The sequence below is a fragment of the Geotrypetes seraphini genome, chromosome 13 (assembly GCF_902459505.1).
Source record: "Geotrypetes seraphini chromosome 13, aGeoSer1.1, whole genome shotgun sequence".
In the NCBI taxonomy this organism is placed as follows: Eukaryota; Metazoa; Chordata; class Amphibia; order Gymnophiona; family Dermophiidae; genus Geotrypetes; species Geotrypetes seraphini.
In genome coordinates, this window is record NC_047096.1 from 57,924,472 (window position 1) to 57,945,967 (window position 21,496).

At 43.9% G+C, this 21,496-nt stretch overlaps 1 protein-coding gene across 3 annotated transcripts in view; it reads left to right on the plus strand.

Annotated features, from left to right (window-relative positions):
• Window positions 1–192: 192 nt before the first annotated feature.
• The window catches only part of SGCA (sarcoglycan alpha), a 45,118-nt gene continuing 23,814 nt past the window's right edge, over window positions 193–21,496 (plus strand). For 2 of the 3 annotated variants that reach the window (XM_033918590.1, XM_033918591.1), the window contains exon 1: window positions 193–286. In XM_033918590.1, coding sequence (XP_033774481.1) covers window positions 208–286 — 79 coding nt within the window. In that variant the 5' untranslated portion in view covers window positions 193–207. Of the gene's footprint in view, window positions 287–18,368; window positions 18,456–21,496 lie in introns of those variants that run through there. The other variant, XM_033918592.1, reaches the window with a different exon arrangement.

A 21,496-nucleotide genomic window follows, 5' to 3' on the forward strand; every position in this document is an offset into this window, starting at 1 on the left:
GTATATATTAGTAAACGATTTGGTTCAGAATGTTTTTTTTCTTGTTTTTCTCCTCTAAATCTAGGGTGCATCTTATGGTCAGGTGCGTCTTATAGTGCGAAAAATACAGTAGTTTCTGTGATCATAAATTCTCAATGCATACAAATATCAAAGAGTATCTTTTTCAAATTCCATTAAATTATCTTATATATTTTATAAGCATGCAGGATGAAGGAAGAAAGAAAGATTGGATGCACAGTCAGAAGGAAGTGCAACCAGAGACTCATGAAATCACCAGACAACAAAAGTAGGAAAAATGATTTTATTTTCAATTTAGTGATCAAAATGTGTCCGTTTTGAGAATATATATTTGCTGTCTATATAGCCCCTTTTACTAAACCACAATAGCGGTTTTTATGCAGGGAGTCTACGAGCGTCGGGAGCAGTGCGGGGCATTCAACGCAACTCCCTGCGCTAAAAACCATTGTCATGGTTTAGTAAAAGAGGAGGTGATATATTTGTCTATTTTTCTATAGTTGTTACTGAGGTGACATTGCATATTTTAAAGTCATCTGTCTTGACCTCTGTGAAAAAAACCTAAATATAAATGATAATTAACATTTTCTCTGCATACAGTGTTCTTTGTGTTTTTTAAAAATTTTATTGTTGGTAGATCATTTTGACTTGGTCATTTGAAAAGTAGCTCGCAAGCCAAAAAAGTGTGGGCACCCCTGCCTTAGAGGTTGAATAAAAAGATACTGGGACTGAAGGCAGGGTCTGACTCCCCCTCCCCATAAAATAAAAGCAGCATTAGTCATGTCTTAATTTTCAAAACAAACTCACAAAGACCTTGGATAAGCACAGAGGATCCTTAGTCTTTCGGATCTTCATCATTTTCCGTGTTCATAATCTTCATCTTGTTTATGTTTAGTTCTAATCCCATGTTATGACTTTCGGCTTTATTTATTTACTTAAAAATGTTTATATCACTTAAAAATCTAACCAGTGTACAATCAACATACAACACGAATAAAACCAATACAGCAAGCTAACTTCAGATGAATGCATCAACAAACAATTGTGTCTTCAACAACTTTATTTTTAAATATCTCTAGACTTACACAATTGCAACTGACCTGTCAATGCATTCCAGAGTTTCACCCCTGCCAAAAAAGAACATCGACATCCCGACTCCCTTTCCAAAGAACCCCCTCCCCTGAAGGCCCTGACGGTACTGATCTGAATTTGATTGGCCGAGCAGTTTCTGCCTGTTGCCTGCCCAGCCAATCAAATGCAGCGCAACACCCTCAGGGCCTTTAGGGGTTTGGGGGAATGCCCACCACCGGAGTGTGCCCTTCACAGCCCTGTCCTTATTTTAAGCCAGCTGACAAAGTGATATTGAAGTGTCTGTATGGAGGGAGGGGCTGTTCTGGGAGAGAGACCCCACCTAGATGTAGGGGCACAGCTTGGAGGTAAACTGTCATCAGCCCGACCAAATCTGCATGAGAGCGATTTTAAAAACCCAGTAATGACTTGATAATTGCAAGCGGTTCTCTCTCCCTTGTAAATCCCTTAATAACAGCCTTTCCCTTCGAAGCAGCACCATGCAGGGTTTCATGGCTGTTATGAAACTCCCCTTGTAACAGATTCTTGAAACACTGTCGCCAGCTGCTACATATGTTGCCAAAGTCATACACAGAGCGATTCAAAAGATGGAATCTTCTCTTTTCTTTTCAGAACTGCAATGTAGCAGCCGAGAGACACAAACTGCAACACTAGCATTGTTCCCCTTAGCTCCCAAACTCTCTCTGCTGCACCATCCCTGGTTGGAAAAGTTCATGGCCTCAGCAGAAGAGGGAATTAATGTCACGGGAGCAGGATTTTTCTAGGCTGTTTCTCCACAGTCCTAAATAAAGAGAAGATACACAAAAGTGATCAAAAATCATGTCACCAGTTGAGAATTTCACAGAAATCTGAAAAGGCATCCAGAGAAAGTCTAGCACTGTGCAGTATAGGAAACACCACCTATAGCAAACATTTAAGTCAGCTGACTGAAAACACACGTCTTGATGTCCTAAACATTTTTAATTTAGTAGGTCAATTCAAGCCCAGTAGCCCGTTCTCACGGTGGCCAGTCCAGGTCACTAGTACCTGGCCAAAACCCAAGGAGTAGCAACATTCCAGAATCCCAAAGAGTAACAAAAGGTTCTAGAACCCCCAAAGAGTATCAAGATTCCATGCAGAATCTCCAAGAATAGCAAGGTTCTGGAACCCCAAAGAATAGCAACATTCCATGCAGAATCTCAAAGAATATCAAGATTCTGGAATCCCAAAGAGTAGCAAAAATCCATGCAGAATCTCAAAGAATATCAAGATTCTGGAACCTCAAAGAGTGTCAAGATTCCATGCAGAATCTCAAAGAATAGCAAGGTTCTGGAACCCGAAAGAGTGTCAACATTCCATGCAGAATCTCAAAGAATAGCAAGATTCTGGAACCCCAAAGAGTGTCAAGATTCCATGCAGAATCTCAAAGAATAGCAAGGTTCTGGAACCCCAAAGAGTGTCAAGATTCCATGCAGAATCTCAAAGAATAGCAAGGTTCTGGAACCCCAAAGAGTAGCAACATTCCATGCAGAATCTCAAAGAATAGCAAGATTCTGGAACCCCAAAGAGTGTCAACATTCCATGCAGAATCTCAAAGAATAGCAAGATTCTGGAACCCCAAAGAGTAGCAACATTCCATGCAGAATCTCAAAGAATAGCAAGATTCTGGAACCCCAAAGAGTAGCAACATGCCATGCAGAATCTCAAAGAATAGCAAGATTCTGGAACCCCAAAGAGTAGCAACATGCCATGCAGAATCTCAAAGAATAGCAAGATTCTGGAACCCCAAAGAGTAGCAACATTCCATGCAGAATCTCAAAGAATAGCAAGATTTTGGAACCCCAAAGAGTGTCAAGATTCCATGCAGAATCTCAAAGAATAGCAAGATTCTGGAACCCCAAAGAGTAGCAACATTCCATACAGAATCTCAAAGAATAGCAAGATTCTGGAACCCCAAAGAGTAGCAACATTTCATGCTACCAATTCACGGCAAACAGTGGCTTCCCCCATATCTTTCTCAATAACAGACTATGGACTTTTCCTCCAGGAACTTGTCCAAGCCTTACTTAAAACCAGCTACGCTGTCCTTTTGTGTAATCCTTCATTGTTGCTTTCGCTCTAATTTTTGTAGTTCCACCCCCTTTCCTCGTATTGTCTGTAAGTCTGTCTATAAACTTGTCAATGTTTGTAGAACTAATTTTATTGTTTTGTTACCCCGATTTGATTATATTTGTAATTTGCTTGGAAATTTTGTCATAAGCGTTTGTATCAAATTTGAATAAACATGAAACATAATGTGTCGCTTTGCGGATTACCCACTCTTCTATTGCGTCTATCTCTAAAACACAGTCTTGCTGAAATGAGGTATATTCTCAATGTCATGTCTCTACCTCCTTCGTAGAGGAATTCTGAGGGTGTTCTGATAGAATATTGCCCAGTTCTATGGTTTTATGGTTATGGTTTATTGATTCATAGGAATGGGGGAGGCCACAGGAGCCATGGCCTCCCTGAAAATTCTCAGTTGCTGTTTTAGTCCTCCTGCCCGCCCCGCTCTCGATGTTTGCTTAAAATCTTCGGGCACCTACTACACAGTAGAGAGTTGCGTGGGAACAGAAATCCCACCCATCCCCGCAAGGAATTACCTCCGTCCCCGCCCGTCCCCATAAAAAGCAGCAATTACTTCTGACGGGATCATCAATTCCACAGTTTCTTTTGCTGTTTTCCTTGTGGAATCTCTTTGGTGGAACCCTTTTTTTGTTTTGTTCAGGTAATTAATTTATAAACCCCCTCTTTTACTAAGGCTGACGTGTCCATTATATTATATGGACAAACCCTGCTTCCAAAGCCTTCCATCCCTGTGGGCGTCCGTTGGCTAGAGGGGGGTCCCCGTGGGTTAGGGGGGATTCCCGCAATCCCCATTCCCATGCAGACCTCTACTACACAGCCGCCATGCAGCATCAAACACAGCGTCAAACACCAGGCTGCCCCCCCCTCTCTTTTCTGACTCCCCCTGCCATGCGTGCATCCCTTCCCTTCCGTTTACCCGTATCTTTTTAATTTTCCTGGCGGGAGAAACATCATGAACTTGCTGCCCACATTATATTGGCTATCCCTCTGATGTCACTTCCTAGGGGTGATGCCCGGAAGTGATGTCAGAGAGAGAGGTGACACTGACGAGGGCAGCAAGTTCATAATGCTGCTCACGCAGGGAAAATTAAAGAAGTATGAGGGGAGGGGAGGGGTCGAGAAAGAGCAGGAGGGCAGAGAGGAGGACAAGTGCCGGCACCTCTATCAAGACTATGCCCAGGGCAGACCAACTCCCCCACCCCCTTGCTGCACCACTAGAAGGAGAGGCTAGATATGCCAGACCACGAAAAGAAGAAGAGAGATGTTAGACTACGGGAAGAGGAAGGGAGGGAGAGAGATGTCAGGCCATAGAAACATAGAAAGATGACGGCAGAAAAGGTCCACAGCCCATCTAGTCTGCCCATTCTACTGACCCACCTGTTTAAGTCTGAGTGCTAATGACCTAGTTCCTTAACTCGACCCTCATAGGGATCCCACGTGGATGTCCCATTTATTCTTAAAATCGAGCACACTGGTGGCCTTGATCACCTGCACCGTAAGTTTGTTCCAGTGATCTACCACCCTTTCTGTGAAGAAATACTTCCTGGTGTCACCACTAAATTTCCCTCCTCTGAGTTTAAGTGGGTGCCCCCTTGTGACCGAGGGTCCCTTGGGAAAGAATATATCGTTTTCCACCTCGACACGACCTGTGACGTACTTAAATGTCTCAATCATGTCACCCCTTTCCCTGCGCTCCTCTAGGGCAGTGGTTCCCAACCCTGTCCTGGAGGAACACCAGGCCAATTGGGTTTTCAGGCTAGCCCTAATGAATATGCATGAAGCAAATTTGCATGCCTATCACTTCCATCATATGCAAATCTCTCTCATGCATATTCATTAGGGCTAGCCTGAAAACCCGATTGGCCTGGTGTTCCTCCAGGACAGGGTTGGGAATCACTGCTCTAGGGTATAGAGCTGCAGTTTGCCCAGTCTTTCTTCGTATGAGAGAACCATGGGAGAGGAGAGGAGAAAGATGCCATACCATAAGAGGGGGGAGGGGGAAAGACAGCGATTTCTGACCACAGAAACCCCCTAGTTCCTCCTGCCAGAACCCCCACCCCCACCCCTCTGAACATCGCGGGCATCCTCCCCCCACTATGGGAGTGGCCTAAGGGAACTGGACAATCAGAATCTTAGGCCACTCCCTGTGCATCCAAGAATGCACTGCGAATGGGGCTTAAGATTCTAGTTGGCCCAGGTACCTAAGGTCCCTCCTACGGGAGGGGCCTTAAGCGCCTGGGCCAATCAGAGCTTAAGGCCCCTACCTGGTGCATCCCCACCATTCGCGAGATAGCGGGCAAGCCGGCTGGAGACAGGAAGGATGCCTCCGGCCGGTCAACGATTTAAGGTAGGGAGATTCCGGGGGTGATGGCTGGGGGGTCAGGCGGGGGGATGCCTGTGATGTTAGGGGATGGGGGGATTCTGGCAGGAGAGACTGTGCATCCCAACTGTCAGCGATCTTTGGAGGGGGGCAGAGTCACCGGCGATGTTCAAGGGGGTAGGGGGTTCTGGCAGGAGGAACTGGGCATCCCTTCTGCTGGGAGTCTTCATGGAGGGGGGGACATGAGTTGCCACTAAACTTATCGCGGCAACCCGATTCTCTAAGATGTCTGCATTCTGCCTCCTTTCTCTCTTTTTGGTGTTCTGTAATATTTTGCACTCAGGTTGTTTCAGCACTTCTGCCAAATCTTTGAACCCTGCTTCCGGAACCTGCTCACCAATCTGCCCTGTCAGAAGCAATATGGGTAGCATAAGGACCCTGCAGACCCCTCAAGACAAAGGCTTCTTCCTGCTTCTCTGTGCCCAAATGCTCTGATGGTGCCGAACAGTTACAGGCTGAAAGGAGCAAAGCCCCATCCCCTGACCTCCGCCGGAGGGTCACAGGAGACAGTGAGAGGGGCAGCCGGAGCCATGCTGGGGGCTTGGTCCTCCCTGGCACAAGTCTTCTCCTCTACCTGCCTGTTTTCTTTTCAGTCCCCTGCAGCCTTTGCCCTTCCTTACGCTTCCTTTTGCCTTGTAAATCCACAATAGGCATTGACCTTTTGGCCGCCAGAGCACGGGACAGCTGACCCAGAAGATACAACCACCATTCCCTTTTCCAGGCAGCCAGAACTCACATTAACTTGAGCACAGTGACATAGCACATAGTGGTTGGAGAGAAACTGGGGCAGGGAGAGGATACGAGGAAATGTATTGGTAACCATAAAAAAAAATAATGTAAAACAAAAAAAAAAAGTTAATTGCGATCAGAAAACTCACGATTACGTTCAGTTCACATCATGCACCAAGGGACAAGGGCGCTTAACCCTCCCCCCCCCCCCCCCCCTCTCCCTGGATCTAATGAATTTCATGAGGGAGAAGTCACGGCGCTCTCTAGTGGCCTACTTCAGTTTTACATTACTATTACCACTGTTCTCTTGGTGCCAGAGCTCCTCACAAAAAATGTCATCTAATTAATTCAGTTGTCACTTAAAGAAAATCATTAGACATCCTCCATCTTTCCTTCTGATTTTTTATTTTGTGCTTGAATGACTCGTATGTGACAAATGAACACAGGACAGACAAATCTTCATCAGAAACAGAGGACAGAAAAAGACCATATGGCCTTCCCAGTCTGCCTATCCAAGCCTATTCCTTCCTGTCCCTCCAAAGTCCTTTGTGCTTCTCTTATGTTGAACACTTCATCAGAATCTCATGCAGACACGACACTGATACATATAAAGAAAGAATACAGCACGGACAGCTGAAGAACAGATCACAGTGATATATGTAAAACATGAATACAGCATTGACAGCTGAAAAGTGACATGTCGTCAGGGTTCCCATGCAGGCATAATACTGATAATGTACAATGAATGAAGACAATATACACAGCTAAAAAGTGTCTCTTCATTTGACCCTTCTGCAAATGTCCCACTGATGCACATAAAGCATGAATACAGGGCAGGCATTGAACTTGGGGAAGCAGAGTTTTAAAAATAGGAAGCATGACCACAACATGATCTGTGGAGGGGCATAATCAAAAATGTGCCTGAGGTTGGTCGCTTTGTACAAGATGTCCACAAACCCAGCAGGAAAACGGTCCATTTACAAAGCTGCCAAACGTCTATCTTTTATTTTTGAAAATGAGCTAGGTATAACTTTTGGTCCTTAGGACGTCTACCTTTTTTGCCCATTTTCAAAAATAAAAATGTCCACGTGAAAAACTTATAAATGCAAGTTTTGTAGACGTACCCACCAAACTACCTTGAGTCTCTCCCAATTAAAATTGTGCCCACCTTAAAGCTATTAGGGGGAACGTTGGATAGGAAGTTTACTTATCACGCCCGCATTAGCACAGTCGTCCAGAAATGTTTGCATCGACTTAGAATGATCCGCTCACATCAAAGCATATAAAACCATTACTATACAATCTGTCTCATAATTGCAGTCCAGACTGTACTTCAATGTGAAATGCTTCATCCTATCTTCAAACCTCTTCTTAGGTCCGCCGTCATAACCAGTCATGTGATGGACACTTTCTCCTTTACCACTCATGGATTACTGACGCCAATCATCTTCTATAATCTTTATTTCCTGCCATTTTTTATGTCACATGTAATTAATTTATTGCTGTTCATCACTCCAAATGCCAAAAGAGTGACCAAAGTAGGGAGAGTCCAGACGGTTAAAATGATGATTTTGCCTGTGGTTTGCTACCAAATGGGTATGTTGGCCGTTTATTTTCAGGGGTCCTCTTATAAGAAATTAAATAGCGTTCTTACCAAATTTATTTGGCTGGGTAAACCCGCAAGAATTGCTTTAGTATCTTTACAAAAACCAATTGTGGTGGGTGGGGTAAATTTTCCCAACTTTTATAGGTACCATCAGGCCTATATAATTTGTCAGAGTATGTATTGGATCCTCCCTGAGCTCATGGAACATCTCCCAGATTGGATATATTTAGAATGGAAACTTATGTCCCCTATGCAACTATCTCATGTGTTGAATATCAAATTACCCAGATATGCTAAGGACAATATTATTCTATTGGACACGTGGAAAACTTTGAAATTTATTGATAAATTAACAGATGTTCCAATGGAGAAATCTGCTTTTCATTTCTTATGGCTAAACTCCAAGATTCAAATAGGCGGTGCTGGGATCTCATGGAAGAATTGGATGCAAGCAGGTATTCGTACATTAGACGATGTTATGTCTAATGGGAGACTGCTTGATTTTTCACGACTGCAACAATCATTTGGTATTTTAAAGTCTGAAAATTATAGATGGTTGCAGTTGAAACAGGCCATTCAGAGTGGGTTCCCTGATTGGTAAAATTTAAAAGCTTACTATAGTTTGCAGATCCTATGCTTCCAGACAGATCTTTTAGGACATCAGGCCGCCAGATGGTATAAATTAATTTCTGAATGCTTGAATAAAAAAAACCCAAAATAGTCTTAGAGATATTTGGAGCATGGAGATAAAGCAGTATATTTCTGCATCTCGATGGCAACGAATTTGGACTTGGAGGTTGAAATGTCATCATCTATGAGACAAACCTGGTTTTTCTTGTTGCATAGGATTTTTTTGGACCCCAGTTTGCTTGCAAAAGTTAGACAGTTCTAAATCTAATAGATGCTGGCATTGTCATATTGATATAGGGACTTTGGATCATCTGTTATTCTATTATCCTTTGATACTCAATTTTTGGAGATTGATATGGGATCAAATTAATGTTGTACTTGTGTCATCAATCCCATTGACTTATGAAGTTATAATATGTGGAACTCTACTACATGTTAAACCCCCATAGATCGTTATAAAAGCCGACTTTTCTTAATTATGACGGGAATAGCCATCCAGATGATAACAAGCAAGTGGAAGAGTTATGAGCGACTTAATTGTACTTTTTGGTGGGAGAACCTATGTTCCAGTTACAAATTTGAAAGAATGAATGTTGAAATTTTGGGACATAGTAATGCATTTAACTTGGTGTGGGGCCCATTGACATCATTCATTGCTTCCAAATAGTTGTTATGTGTCTTTTCTTTTAGTCTGATATCCTTACACATCCAGGGAGAGAGGGGGGGGGGGGGTGGGAAAGCATTACTATTCATTATAATTAGGTATTCCTACTTTTATTAATTAAGGGGAGGGGGAGAAAATGATTGTTTTTGAAATATTTGTGGGTTTAAAGTGCTTTTTTTATTTATGTTCAAATTCATTGTATTGCACTGTTATTATTTGAAAATCAATAAAGAATTTAAAAAAAAAAGAATGACCCACTCACTTTCCAAACCCGCATCTTTGAATACTCTAATTCACTCACTCGTGATCTCCTGTGTAGATTATTGCAATGCCCTCTACAAAGGCATAACAAAAAAAAGAAATGACGCCTCCAGATAATACAAAATACAGCCATTAAAATCATCTTCAACACAAAAAAAAATTATAATCATGTTTCCCTTCTTCTGTTCAACGCACACTGGCTACCCAGAGAACACAGAATCAGTTACAAAATCCTACTCCTTACATTTAAAACCAGCCCGAGTTTATCGACAGACTTCTTATTCCTTACAACCCATCCAAAACTCTTTGCTCTATGTCTCAGAATCTCCTTACTATACCATCACTGAGGCAAATTAACACCATGAGGGCTAACAATTTCGCTGTTACAGCACCCACCCTATGGAGTTCTATACCTAATCATTTACGGGCAATATCTGATCCAGGATGCTTTGGGATAAAAACTGCCCTTTTAAGGGCAAAACAGTCCTCTTCTGATTTTACCCTCCCCATCGTTCTTCCCTTTTTGCAAATATTGTAGTTCTTGCTGATCTCATTATGTTTGATGTATGTCTGTAAGCCAAGTAATTTGTTGTACTAACATTCCCTAGTATTGTTCATTTTATTATTTGTTTTTAATGTATCTATTCTCTGTATTTTTAGTGTTGTACACCGCCTAGAAGCCTGATTAGGCGGTATAAATTTTTTTTAATAAACTCAGTGGCGTACCTAGGGTATGTGGCACCCGGGGCCCATCATTTTTTGACACCCCCCCCCCCCCCCCCCCCCCCATGTAAAATTTTTTTTTTTTTTTTTTTTGCAATAACCATGAAATGGAATAAATGGTCAGAATAGAAACAGGCAGTGAAAATTTTCTTTTATTGAACCTCATATATGTAACCATTATTCCAAACATAACAAAACATAAATTATGTCTAAAGTGTCATGACATTAGAAGTACATATGGAGTAGTTGCAGGCAGTGGCGTACTTAGGGTATGTGGCACCCAGGGCCCATCATTTTTTGACACCCCCCCCCCCCCATCTATATGAAAAAATATGATTTTTAGTACCAATCTACATATCGCACCACAAGAGTGTACCTAGGAAAAGGCTGCATCTTAAACACTGCAGTGAGCACTAGAACACCAACACATACATTGTAAAACTAAACAAGCCAGATCCCGCACAGTCAATTGGTCCTGTAGTCAATGCCAACTGAAAACTATGTCTTTTTCATACACACAGAACAGAGATACACCCTCGCCCAAAATGGAATAATCACAAACTAAAAATAGAAATATGTAGACAAAAGTTAAACTGATCCGCCAAGAAACCAGACCCTGGATACAATGCAACACCACAAAAAACAGTAACACATGTCCTCTAAAACAGTGCAAAATATAAAGACAGTAGATGTAAATTTGAAAAAAACTGATACATAACAATCACCACTTTATAAATTAACAAATAAAAATAAAACAAATAATGAGATATAAAAAAATACAATTTTATTGGACTAATCCCCGTAAGCTCGGTCCCCATCCCCGCAAACCACCTGATTCCATCCACACAAGCCTTGAATTGTTTATATTAAAGTATAAAAAGAAACAATATTCTGTACAATTGTCAATTTATAAATCAGCGTCTTCTCCCCACTCTCTTCCCCATTTCCCTTCAGCATCCTCAGCCCACTCTCTCTCCACTTTCCTTCAGCGCACGCACATAAAAACAAGCAAGTAATTTTATATCATTTTCATTCTATTCATTCATAGAAATTAAAGTCTAGATAATGCCAGTCACATAACAAAACATGATTTTACAAAAATAATTCCCTGCAGTCAAGCCTGCAAGGATTATTAGATGTCTTTCAGCAGTTCCCCTCCCTCCCTCCCCCTTTCCTTTGTGGCCAAGTCAAAATGATCTACCAACAATAAAATTTTAAAAACACAAAGCACGCTGTACGCAGAGAAAATGTTAATTATCATTTATATTCCGCGGGTTTTCAAAGAGGTCAAGGCAGATGACTTTATGCAATGTCACCTCAGTAACAACTATACAAAAATAGACAAATATTCCCCCTCCCTTTTTACTAAACTGCGATAGCGGTTTTTAGCGTAGGGAGCTGCGCTGAATGCCCCACGCTGCTCTCGACGCTCATAGGCTCCCTGCGCTAAAAAAACTCTATTGCGGTTTAGTAAAAGGGGGCCATAGTGCAAAATATAGACAGCAGATATAAATTTTCAAAACGGACACATTTTGATCACTAAGTTGAAAATAAAATCATTTTTCCTACTTTTTTGTCTGGTGATTTCATGAGTCTCTGGTCCTTCTTCTGATCCTTCTTCTTTCTCTCTCCCCCTGGCTCCCCTCTTTATTTCTGCCTTTCTTTCTCTCTCCTCCTGGCCCCCCTCTTTCTTTCTGCCTTTCTTTCTCTCCCCCTTGACCCCCCTCTTTATTTCTGCCTTTCTTTCTCTCCCCTTGGTCCCCCTCTTTCTTTCTGCCTTTCTTTCTCTCTCCCCCTGGCCCTCCTCTTTCTTTCTGCCTTTCTTTCTCTCCCCCTTGACCCCCTCTTTCTTTCTGCCTTTCTTTCTCTCCCCTTGGTCCCCCTCTTTATTTCTGCCTTTCTTTCTCTCCCCTTGGTCCCCCTCTTTCTTTCTGCCTTTCTTTCTCTCTCCCCCTGGCCCCCCCTCTTTATTTTTTCCTTTCTTTCTCTCTCCCCCTAGCCTGCACAAAGCCATCGTGCCGATTTCTCCACTTCCACGATTCTTTCCCTACCCCCACCCCCAAGCCAGCAGCCGATTTCTCCCTGCTCCTTCCCCGATGTCCTGATGTCCTGAACTTCATCGGGCAGCAGCAGCATTCACAATTCACTGATGTTGCCCGCTTCAGGCCTTCCTCTCTGTCGGGTCCTGTCTTCATGAAAACTGGAAGTAGGCAGGACCCGGCAGAGAACAAGGCCTGAAGCCGGCAACAGCAGCGAATTGTAAACGCTGCTGCTGCCCGAAGAAGGTAATGGAGCACCGAGGCAGTCCGCTTCTCCCCCCTCCCAGCCGAACCCCCGCTGACCCTCCTATCTCCCCCCCCCCGTGAACCTTTCCGACCTTCCCAGCGAGAGCAGCAAACCTCCTTCGCGGCTTTCTCCTCCCTCTGCCGCGTTACTGATGACGTCATCAGTGATGCGGCAGAGGGAGGATAAAGCCGACGCTACTGGAGGGAGGTTTGCTGCTTTCGCTGGGAGGGTCAGAAAGGTTCACTTGGGGGGGGGGAGAGAGATAGGATGGTCAGCGGGGTTTCGGCTGGGAGGGGGGAGAAGCGGTCTGCCTTGGTGCTCCAAGGCCTGGCGCCATTACCTTTTTCGATAATGGCGCCGATGCTGCTTTCGCTGGGAGGGTAGGAGCGCGATAGGGACCGGGCCAGCTGTGCACCCCCCCTAAGGCGGCACCCGGGATGGACCTCCCCCTCGCCCCCCTTGGTACGCTACTGCCCTGGGGAAACAGCCTGCAACAAGATCGCGCGATGCCAGAGATTTTTGCCTGTTTCGGCTGTTTCCTCCGCCGCGGTCCCGCCCCTCCTCTGACATCAGAGGAGGGGCAGGACCGTGGCGGAGGAAACAGTCGAAGCAGGCAAAGATCTCTGGCATCGCGATCTTGCTGCAGGCTGTTTCCAGACGCGACACCCGGCGCAGGGGGGGGGGTAACTGGACCGGACCGGGAGCACCCCCTTAGGGCTTGGTACCCGGGGCGGACCTCCCCCCCCCCCCGCCCCCCTCCCTTGGTACGCCACTGAATAAACTTGAAACTTGATCACGGCAGTAGGAATTTCCATCAGCTGAGCCGGTTGTGGGGATTCCAGGCGGCTCAGCTGATGGGAATTCCCCCTGTCAGGATCAGCTGAGCCATGGAGCCCTCCACCCGAAATCCCCTGACATCCCCCACATCTTCCTGACATCCTGGACCTCCCCTGACATGGCCTGATATCTCCATCTTGCCTACATCCCCTCCCATATCCCCGGACCCTCCCGTATCTTCGTAAGATCAAACGGTAGGAGGGAAGCTCACTTTCTCCTACCTACAGGACTTGCATGCTGCAAATGACGGGGCTTCCCTCTCCCAATGCAGCTTGGGATGCAGTGGGAGGGTCCGAAGGCCTTGATTGGCTCAAAATGGCGATTTTTGTTTCTTTTTATAAATAAGTTCAATATAAAATCATAACTATTCGAGGCTTGTGTGGATGGGATCAGATGTTTTGTGGGGACGTGGCGGGGACCGAGCTCATGGGGAGGAGGCAGGGACTGGGACCAAGCTCGCAGGGGGCGGGGACGGGGTGGAGACAGAGACAAATTTTTCCCCCGCATCGTTCTCTGTGGCCTTCTTCAGACTTGTTTAGTATAATGGTGCAGGGTGCAAGACTTTCTCTCTCTAATCCCCAGTTTGGATTAATAATCAGCCAGCTTTCTTCTCGTCAGGCTTGAGGCTGGTCTAGATCCTGCATTAGTAAATCCACTTCCTCACACTCAGGCTGTTGATTCCTATCAGTCATTCATTTCAATCTGTTTCTACTGTGATTCAGAATTGTAATTGTGGAAGTTCTTTTGTGGAACTGAACTGCTGGGTGAGCAAATGGTAGCTATTGTTAAATTTTAGACATTTTTATTTAAGGAGCAAAATAAAATACATTCAGATAATATATAAAGGTATTCCTTACAAATGAATTCACAAATTTAAAAATTCCATTCCATATAATATTCAAATAATATTATCAGTCCTTCAATCATTTTATATTATAAACCATAATCCCTCATTCTCACCCCCTCTCTCCCCTTCCCTTCTCCCTCCCTCCCCTTTCCCCCTCCTTCCAACCCATTCCATTCCCCCCCCCCCCTCCATCCCATTTTCCCTTCCTCCTCCCCGAATGAAAGGTGACCAAAAACCCCCAACCAAAAAAACAAGATCTGGAATGCAATTTAGACAACCATAGCTTCAATGTAATTCATTGAGAATTAAACTTCTTGCTATAGGTGAAAGCTTTTTAACATAGGGATCCCAAGTCCTCATAAAGAGTTCATCTAAGAGATCGCCAAACCTCCCAGACTTCAAACAAAAGCAAACAATGCAACTGGTTCCTCCAGTGCCAAAAACGTGGAGATTCTTTCTGTAATCAATATTGCATAATACATTTATACCCAATCGTACATGCCTTCTGAAATAAAAGATATCTCCCTTGACCAAATAACCCACAAGCAGCTGCCTTATCAAAAATGACTCCCCTTGGAGAACCCACAACAGGACTATCCCATAATGAACCCAAATATAATAGGATGGCAGACCAGAAAGACTTAATTAAAGCATGAGATAATGTGCCAAGATTCTTATCACATTTAATAGAAATTGGGGAATTTACCAAACCCGCATGAAAAGCTTGATTTGGGGAGAAATAAGCCCTATGTAAAACTCTGTAAGTACATTCCCTCCAAACAGAGCCTGTAATAATTTTTGGTAATCTATTAATAGCTTGACTAAAATCAAGAAGTGAGATCTGAATTCCCAACTCCTCACTCCAATTTTGTAAAACATTTTCATATGTACAAGTTGGAAGTAAATTCCACCACCACTTAAGTAATAAAGATATTACATTACATTAGTGATTTCTATTCCGCCATTACCTTGCGGTTCAAGGCAGATTGCATAAGAATTGCCATGATATTAGGAAATACAATAGAAGTTTGAACATTTTTGATTTGCTTAGGAGTAGATCGTAATTGTGGGTGAAATAGGCACATCTTCACATTGATTAAAAAAGATAGAATTCCATCACGAACTCCACATGAAAGATCCGATCTCCGTAATTTATTCAAATAATTCACCCATTGCAAATAAGTGTATAAAGACCCAGGACCCCCTCCTACTGTAAAGATGTGGATTTCTGCCAACCTTACTTTGCTGTATTATGAGACCTGCAGTACTGATTTCAATGGGTTGAATTAGGATTACAAAACTCACACTGCTTTGATTTACAGGTTCAAAACCAGGACTGGTTAAAAAGTCTCAATCCTGAAACCAAGTAATTTGGTAGTTCTGAGAGTTTTTATTCCGTCAATAAAAAAATGTTAAAACGTAAAGGATGTGCTAAGAAGGCAGCTCCTGATTGGTCAGGCCCGACTTTAATGCGGGAAGAGGCGGTCGGAGCATACCGTGAGTGATTTCCTTCACTCGATGGCGCTCCGGCTGCTCTCTCCTGCCTCTCCAGCAGTGCAAAATGTCATGTGGATCAGCCAACCGAACAGGGTCTAAAACGAACCCCATCTGTCCTTACCTTCAAATGAATTGTTGTTATGTGAGTTCCATAACTTCAAATATATCATATGATCCTTATTGCTTTTCCATCCAAATATGGCATTTCTCCATGCACAAATGTATCAGTTATCAACGCATATCCATTGGGGAAGTCCTGAAAACCCGGCTGGGTTGTGGACCTCGAAGGCTGACATTTTAATATTAGTTATTTATTTAGCTGTTTATTTGCCACCTATCAAAGTTATCTAAGTGGTTTACAATCAGGTAGTCAAGCATTTTTTCTTTGTCTGTCCTGGTGGGCTCACAATTTACCTAACATACCTGGGGCAATGGAAGATTGAGTGACTTGCCCAGGGTCACAGGGAGCAGTGTGGGATTTGAACCCACAACCTCAGGCTGTTGCTCTAACCACTGCACCACTCCTTCCTCCACTGACCACCCCTGCTCTAGAGTGGACATCTGGAGTCACCACCAGCAGTGGTGACAGCAACCAAAACAATGAGGGATTTCTAGCATGCCTGGGGCTAAATGCAGAGCAAGGGGATGAGGGAGTCTGAGTGGACAGGGGGGATGAAGTGCTAACACAGTACCTTCAGGGTCCCTGGGTGCTCAGACACCTGAACCTGCTGGAGTCCTGTCCAGCTGCAGCATCTGCAAGCAAGGCATTGCCCATAGATGGGTGGGGGGGCAGGGAGGGACAGATGTGCAGAAAATAGACAATGGTACAGAACAGCATCGTAGGCCATTCCACCTTAAATAAGCCAAGATTCAAGCCAGCCTAAATATAGATACCCATCAGAGAAAGACAGGAACCTAGAAACAGGCCTGCAAGGGGGAGATAATGAATTGATTATTTGAAGTAAGACTGCTGTCAAAAAGCAAGTCTCAACTTTCTTTCCCTTTCCAGTCCCCTGCTGACTCCTCAAATACACCCACTGCTTCCCCATCCCATGCAGCGTCAATGTTTTTAGTGCATACTGTTAGAACCAGGACGCTCATCTGCTCTGATATGTCCCTACCCCATCCATTCCTGGTACTTTGTCTCAAGATCTCTTCCTTCCTCCCTCCCTCTCCTCATCTTCATTCACAGGCCTCTATCAATGCAGCTGCTTATGGCAAAGGTCATAGGGTTTCTGGCTAGGATCCAGCTGGCCAGGGATTCTGCTAATTTTAAGGCAAGTGCTAAGTGCAGAGCTGTTGAGTTACCTATTCCAGGAGGGAGACTTTTTGGCCAGTCAAGGTTTTAAACGGACATCCCAAAGTAGTGTAGTATTTGTAGGCCATGATTCTACTCATTGAAATTAGTGCTGTAATTACGTCTCATAATGCGCCAGGGTGAGGGCTGTCAATAATCCAGGACTGGCCAAAGAGTCTCCCTCCTGCAATGGGCAACTTGGACCAGAGTTACCATATGGCTCCAGAAAAAGGAGGATGGATTGAGACATCCATGTTTTATTTCCATCCTTCCATCTTGGGGGGAGATAGGGTCTGTCATATGAAAATTTTTGGAGGAATGATAGTATTTCATAGTATATATGGAATGGAAGTCTCAGAGTTGTGAAATTATTTGTAATGAATATTCATTTGTATTATATTATATAACTGTATATTTACTTTCTTCCGTCAATAAAAATGTTAGAACATAAAATTTTAAAAAAGCAATGGAAGCAGTGGTGTAGTAAAGGGAGCGGACCACCCTAGGAGCCGTCTTGGTGGGGGCATTGGCACCTCTCTACCCCCCCTGCCACACTCACACCCTCCCTTCCCCCCACCCCGTAGCTCTTTAAATCTTCGCCAATGTGAGCAACGTCTCAGGCCTCCTGCTCAGGCTCCCCTCTGAAATCACTTCCGGGTTACAGGGCCAGGAAGTGACATCAGAGGGAAAGCCGACACTGGCACAAACAGCAGGCTGGAGAAGATTTAACGAGGTACAGGGGAAAGGGAGGATGTGATTAAGATGGCCGGGGAGGGGGGCAGGGAAGGAGTGGGGGGTGCAGAAGGAGCAGAGGGAAGTGAAGAAGGGGGGGGGCCACCTCCTACCCTCGTTACACTGTTAGGAACATAAACTGGAGTAAGCTTCACAATTTCTTCTGACTGCATCGTGACTGTTTTCCAATTTGAACAGATCCTTCAGCACAGTTTTTATCCTAAACGCCACTGAATGGAAGTAAAACCCGGATGCCTCAATCTGTCCTCCTTTTTTTCTATAGCTTTATGGAAAACCTAAACTTGGCAGCTGTGTAAGTGCTGGGTTATCATATGGCTCCAGAAAAAAAGAGGATGGATTGAAACATCCGGGTTTTGCTTCCATTGAAAGCAACAGAAGTAAGGAGGACGGACTGAGACGTTGAAAACAATGGAAGTAAAACCTGTAGGTCTCAATTTGTCCTCCTTTTTCTGGAGCCATATGGTAAGTAGGAATGAAGAATGGGGCATCTTGGACACAGCAAGTTAGCAGAGTGGGAGAGGGGATTATAGAGAGAGGGCAGGATTATAAATAGTATGAGTTCTAATGTAGGGAGAGAGAGAGGGGCTCGTGGGATGGAACTAGGACCCAGCCGTCCCAGCCTCTCCTAATCTCTTGGCAGCAAGCTGTCCCTGTCAATCAAACCCTGCCCCACAGTCCCTCCAAGGCCAAGAGGAAAGATGGCAGCAGACAGGGTGCGCAACGCTTTCCTGACAGGCAAGTGTATGCTCTGTCGAGCAGGGATTTTCTCTTACATGCATACATCTGGCAGTGCTATAGAAAGGATTAGTAGTAGACTGGGGTATTGGTGCCATTCTAAAGGAGCTGTAGCATTAAAGAGTCAGGAAATAGCTTCAAGGGTCAGCCAGTGAATTTTCTCCCCCTCTCTACAAAGCTGTGAAAACTAGAATCAGAGCCCAGCCTGCTCCGTCCTGTCAAAGTGATGTGAGTGACCCACAAGTCTGTCCATGATTTTTGTTCTTTACTGTGGCTCTTTGTGTGTCTCTCTTTCTCCGAGTCTTTTTTTCATTCTTCTCCCTGAAAGTCACATACTGACAAATTAGATCACAGGTTATATTTGGCTCTATCCTAATACTGTAGGTTTGTGGTGGAGGCCTGTTTGGAGAGAGATTCCCTTCCCCACCACACATACGAGGTCTGGGGTGAAAAATTCAGTAAACTCTATAGCTGCCAACTTGCCCTATTCTAGTATGGACATTGTAAGCCAGTTCTGGTTTGGAATGCATTATCCCAAAGCACTGTGGGATTTGTAGTCCCTGATTCTGCCCACTGAAATCTATCCAATAATGCTTCAGGATGGGCGTTGTCAGAAACCCAGGATGTCTACAATGTCCCTACTGGAAGTAGTAAGTTGGCATCTTTGAAAATCAGTTGCAAAGTAGTAAGTTACCTATTTCGAGGAACGAAACTTTTTGGCCAATCCTGCTTTTGAACTTACTTCCTCAAAGCTGTTTGGGATTTGTAGTATCCATTAAAATCAATGCTGCAGGGCCCTTAAGGGAACAGGATTAGCTTGTCAGAAAGCCATCTTAGCCTAAAATTCAGGGAAACCAAGTGGCTTGAGATTTTGGGTCAGTCCTGGATTTCTGACCACCCCAACCTAGCAGCACTAATTTCAATGAGCAGAATCAGACTCTACAAATCCCTCACTGCTTTGGGATATAAATTCAAAATCAGGACTGCAAAAAAAACCAAAAAAACAACCCTCCAGCCTAGATCCAGGTAACTTGACAGCTCTGAAAATCTTTCTTTTGGGAGATTTAGAAACTCTACAGTTGGCAAATAGACAGTTGACTTTATTGGAAATGAGAGATTAGTTTTGGGACATTTTGGGTAGCTGAAAATCTTTAATTGCTACCCTGGAGGATCTGGATTTCAGCTTTCTACCTAAGAGCCTAAATTTGGCTTCCAGAACCTCCCTCTCATATTTTCCTATGTCATTAGTACCTATATGTACCAAGACAACTAGCTCCTCTCCAGTACCATCTAATATCTAAGTGACGCGTGAGGTCCACCACCTTCATACCAGGCAGGCAAGTGACCAGGCCATCCTCAGGCCCACCATCCACCCAGCTATCTACATGCCTAATGAGTGAATCTATCACTACAAAGGCTGTCTTAACTCCTCCCTTCTGGGCTGAAGCTCCTCAGTGCAAGAGGATATTGCATCTGCATCTCCTGGTGGGCAGGTCCTGGCTACAGGATCATTTCCTGCATCACCAGGGTGGTATTCACCTTTTAGGAGACCTTCCTTCTCCAAGGCAGCACAGGGGCTGCTAGACTGGAGGTGGGACTTCTCTATAACATCCCTGTATGTCTCCTCTGTGTACCTCTCTGTCTCCCTCAACTCCTCCAAGTCATTCTCTGAGAGCCAAGAGCTCTTTGCAGCAAGCACACACATATAATTTCTCACCAACTGGGAGATAATCATACATGTGACACTCTGTGCAAAAGACTGGATAGCTCCTCTCTTGCTGCTGGACTACTTTGGAATGCCTTGCCTTTGGCGTTGCACCAATCGAGCATACTCTGGCAGTTTGGAAAGGGTGTGAAAACTGTTTTATTTGAGTGCTCTTTTGGCACTAGTCATGTGACTGTGCGCTAGAGTTGTTCGTTTTTTGTTGTTTTGTACTTGTCTGTTTTGTTTTAAGATTTAAATACCGTCTGCATCTTATTATTGAGCTGCTTAATGAAATCCTATTAAGGTACTAGGTATGTTAGACTGGTATAGAGAGGCTTAAAATAATTTATAGGCTTTATTTAGTGTTTGAGTCTTAGCAAGTAATGAAATGTAATAAGAACTTGTTCACCTGCTGCCCTAAATAGGATAATTGACTATTTAAATTAAGACTAGAAGTTTTGAAGATCACCTTAACAACTTAATCTGAAAATCCTTTCTCACACTACAAAAACTAAGAAGGGTAATAATAATAATAACAGTTTATATACCGCAATACCGTTAAGTTCTATGCGGTTTACAGAAGATTAGTGGAGTACAAGTTGAGTTGATGTACAAGTTGAGTTAACTTAAGGGATGTGGGAACAATGGGGAGAAAGGGCAAGAGAGGGGAAGGAGGGAAGTGGGTCAGCTGTCTAGGTATTTCAGGAATAGGTGAGTTTTGAGGCGTTTCCTGAATACCTCATAAGTGGTGGGCAATAGGAGTTGTTCTAGGTCTTTACCCCATAGAGCAGCCTGATGTGAGAGAAGATGCTCATGGTGTTTTTTTAGTTTGCATCCTCTAACCAGGGGAGAAACGAAGTGTGAGTGGGAGCTTCTCTTGTGTTTGTTGGCTGAGAAGGAGAATAGGTCAGTGATGTATTTAGGGGTTAGACCGTAGAAAACTTTAAAACAGAGGCAGGCAAACTTAAACTTTACACGAGCTTCCATCGGCAGCCAGTGTAGCTGTTTGAAGTATGGCGTCACGTGATCGAACTTCTTTAGACCGAAGATTAGTCTGACCGCAGTGTTTTGCATTAGTTGTAATCGTCGTATATTCTTTTGGGGGATTGCTAAGTAGGCGATGTTACAGTAGTCGAGTTGACTTAATACGAGGGATTGTACCAAGATTCTGAAGGCAGAGTTATCAAAGTATGCTTTAATGGTAAGACCAGATATCTTCCAACAGCACTACGGAATACTAGTGCAGCAGTCAGCGATATTGTCAGTAGTAGACCACTGCGATGCTCCACTAATGAAGACATTCCAACTGATATCAAACTCATGTACTAGAAATCAA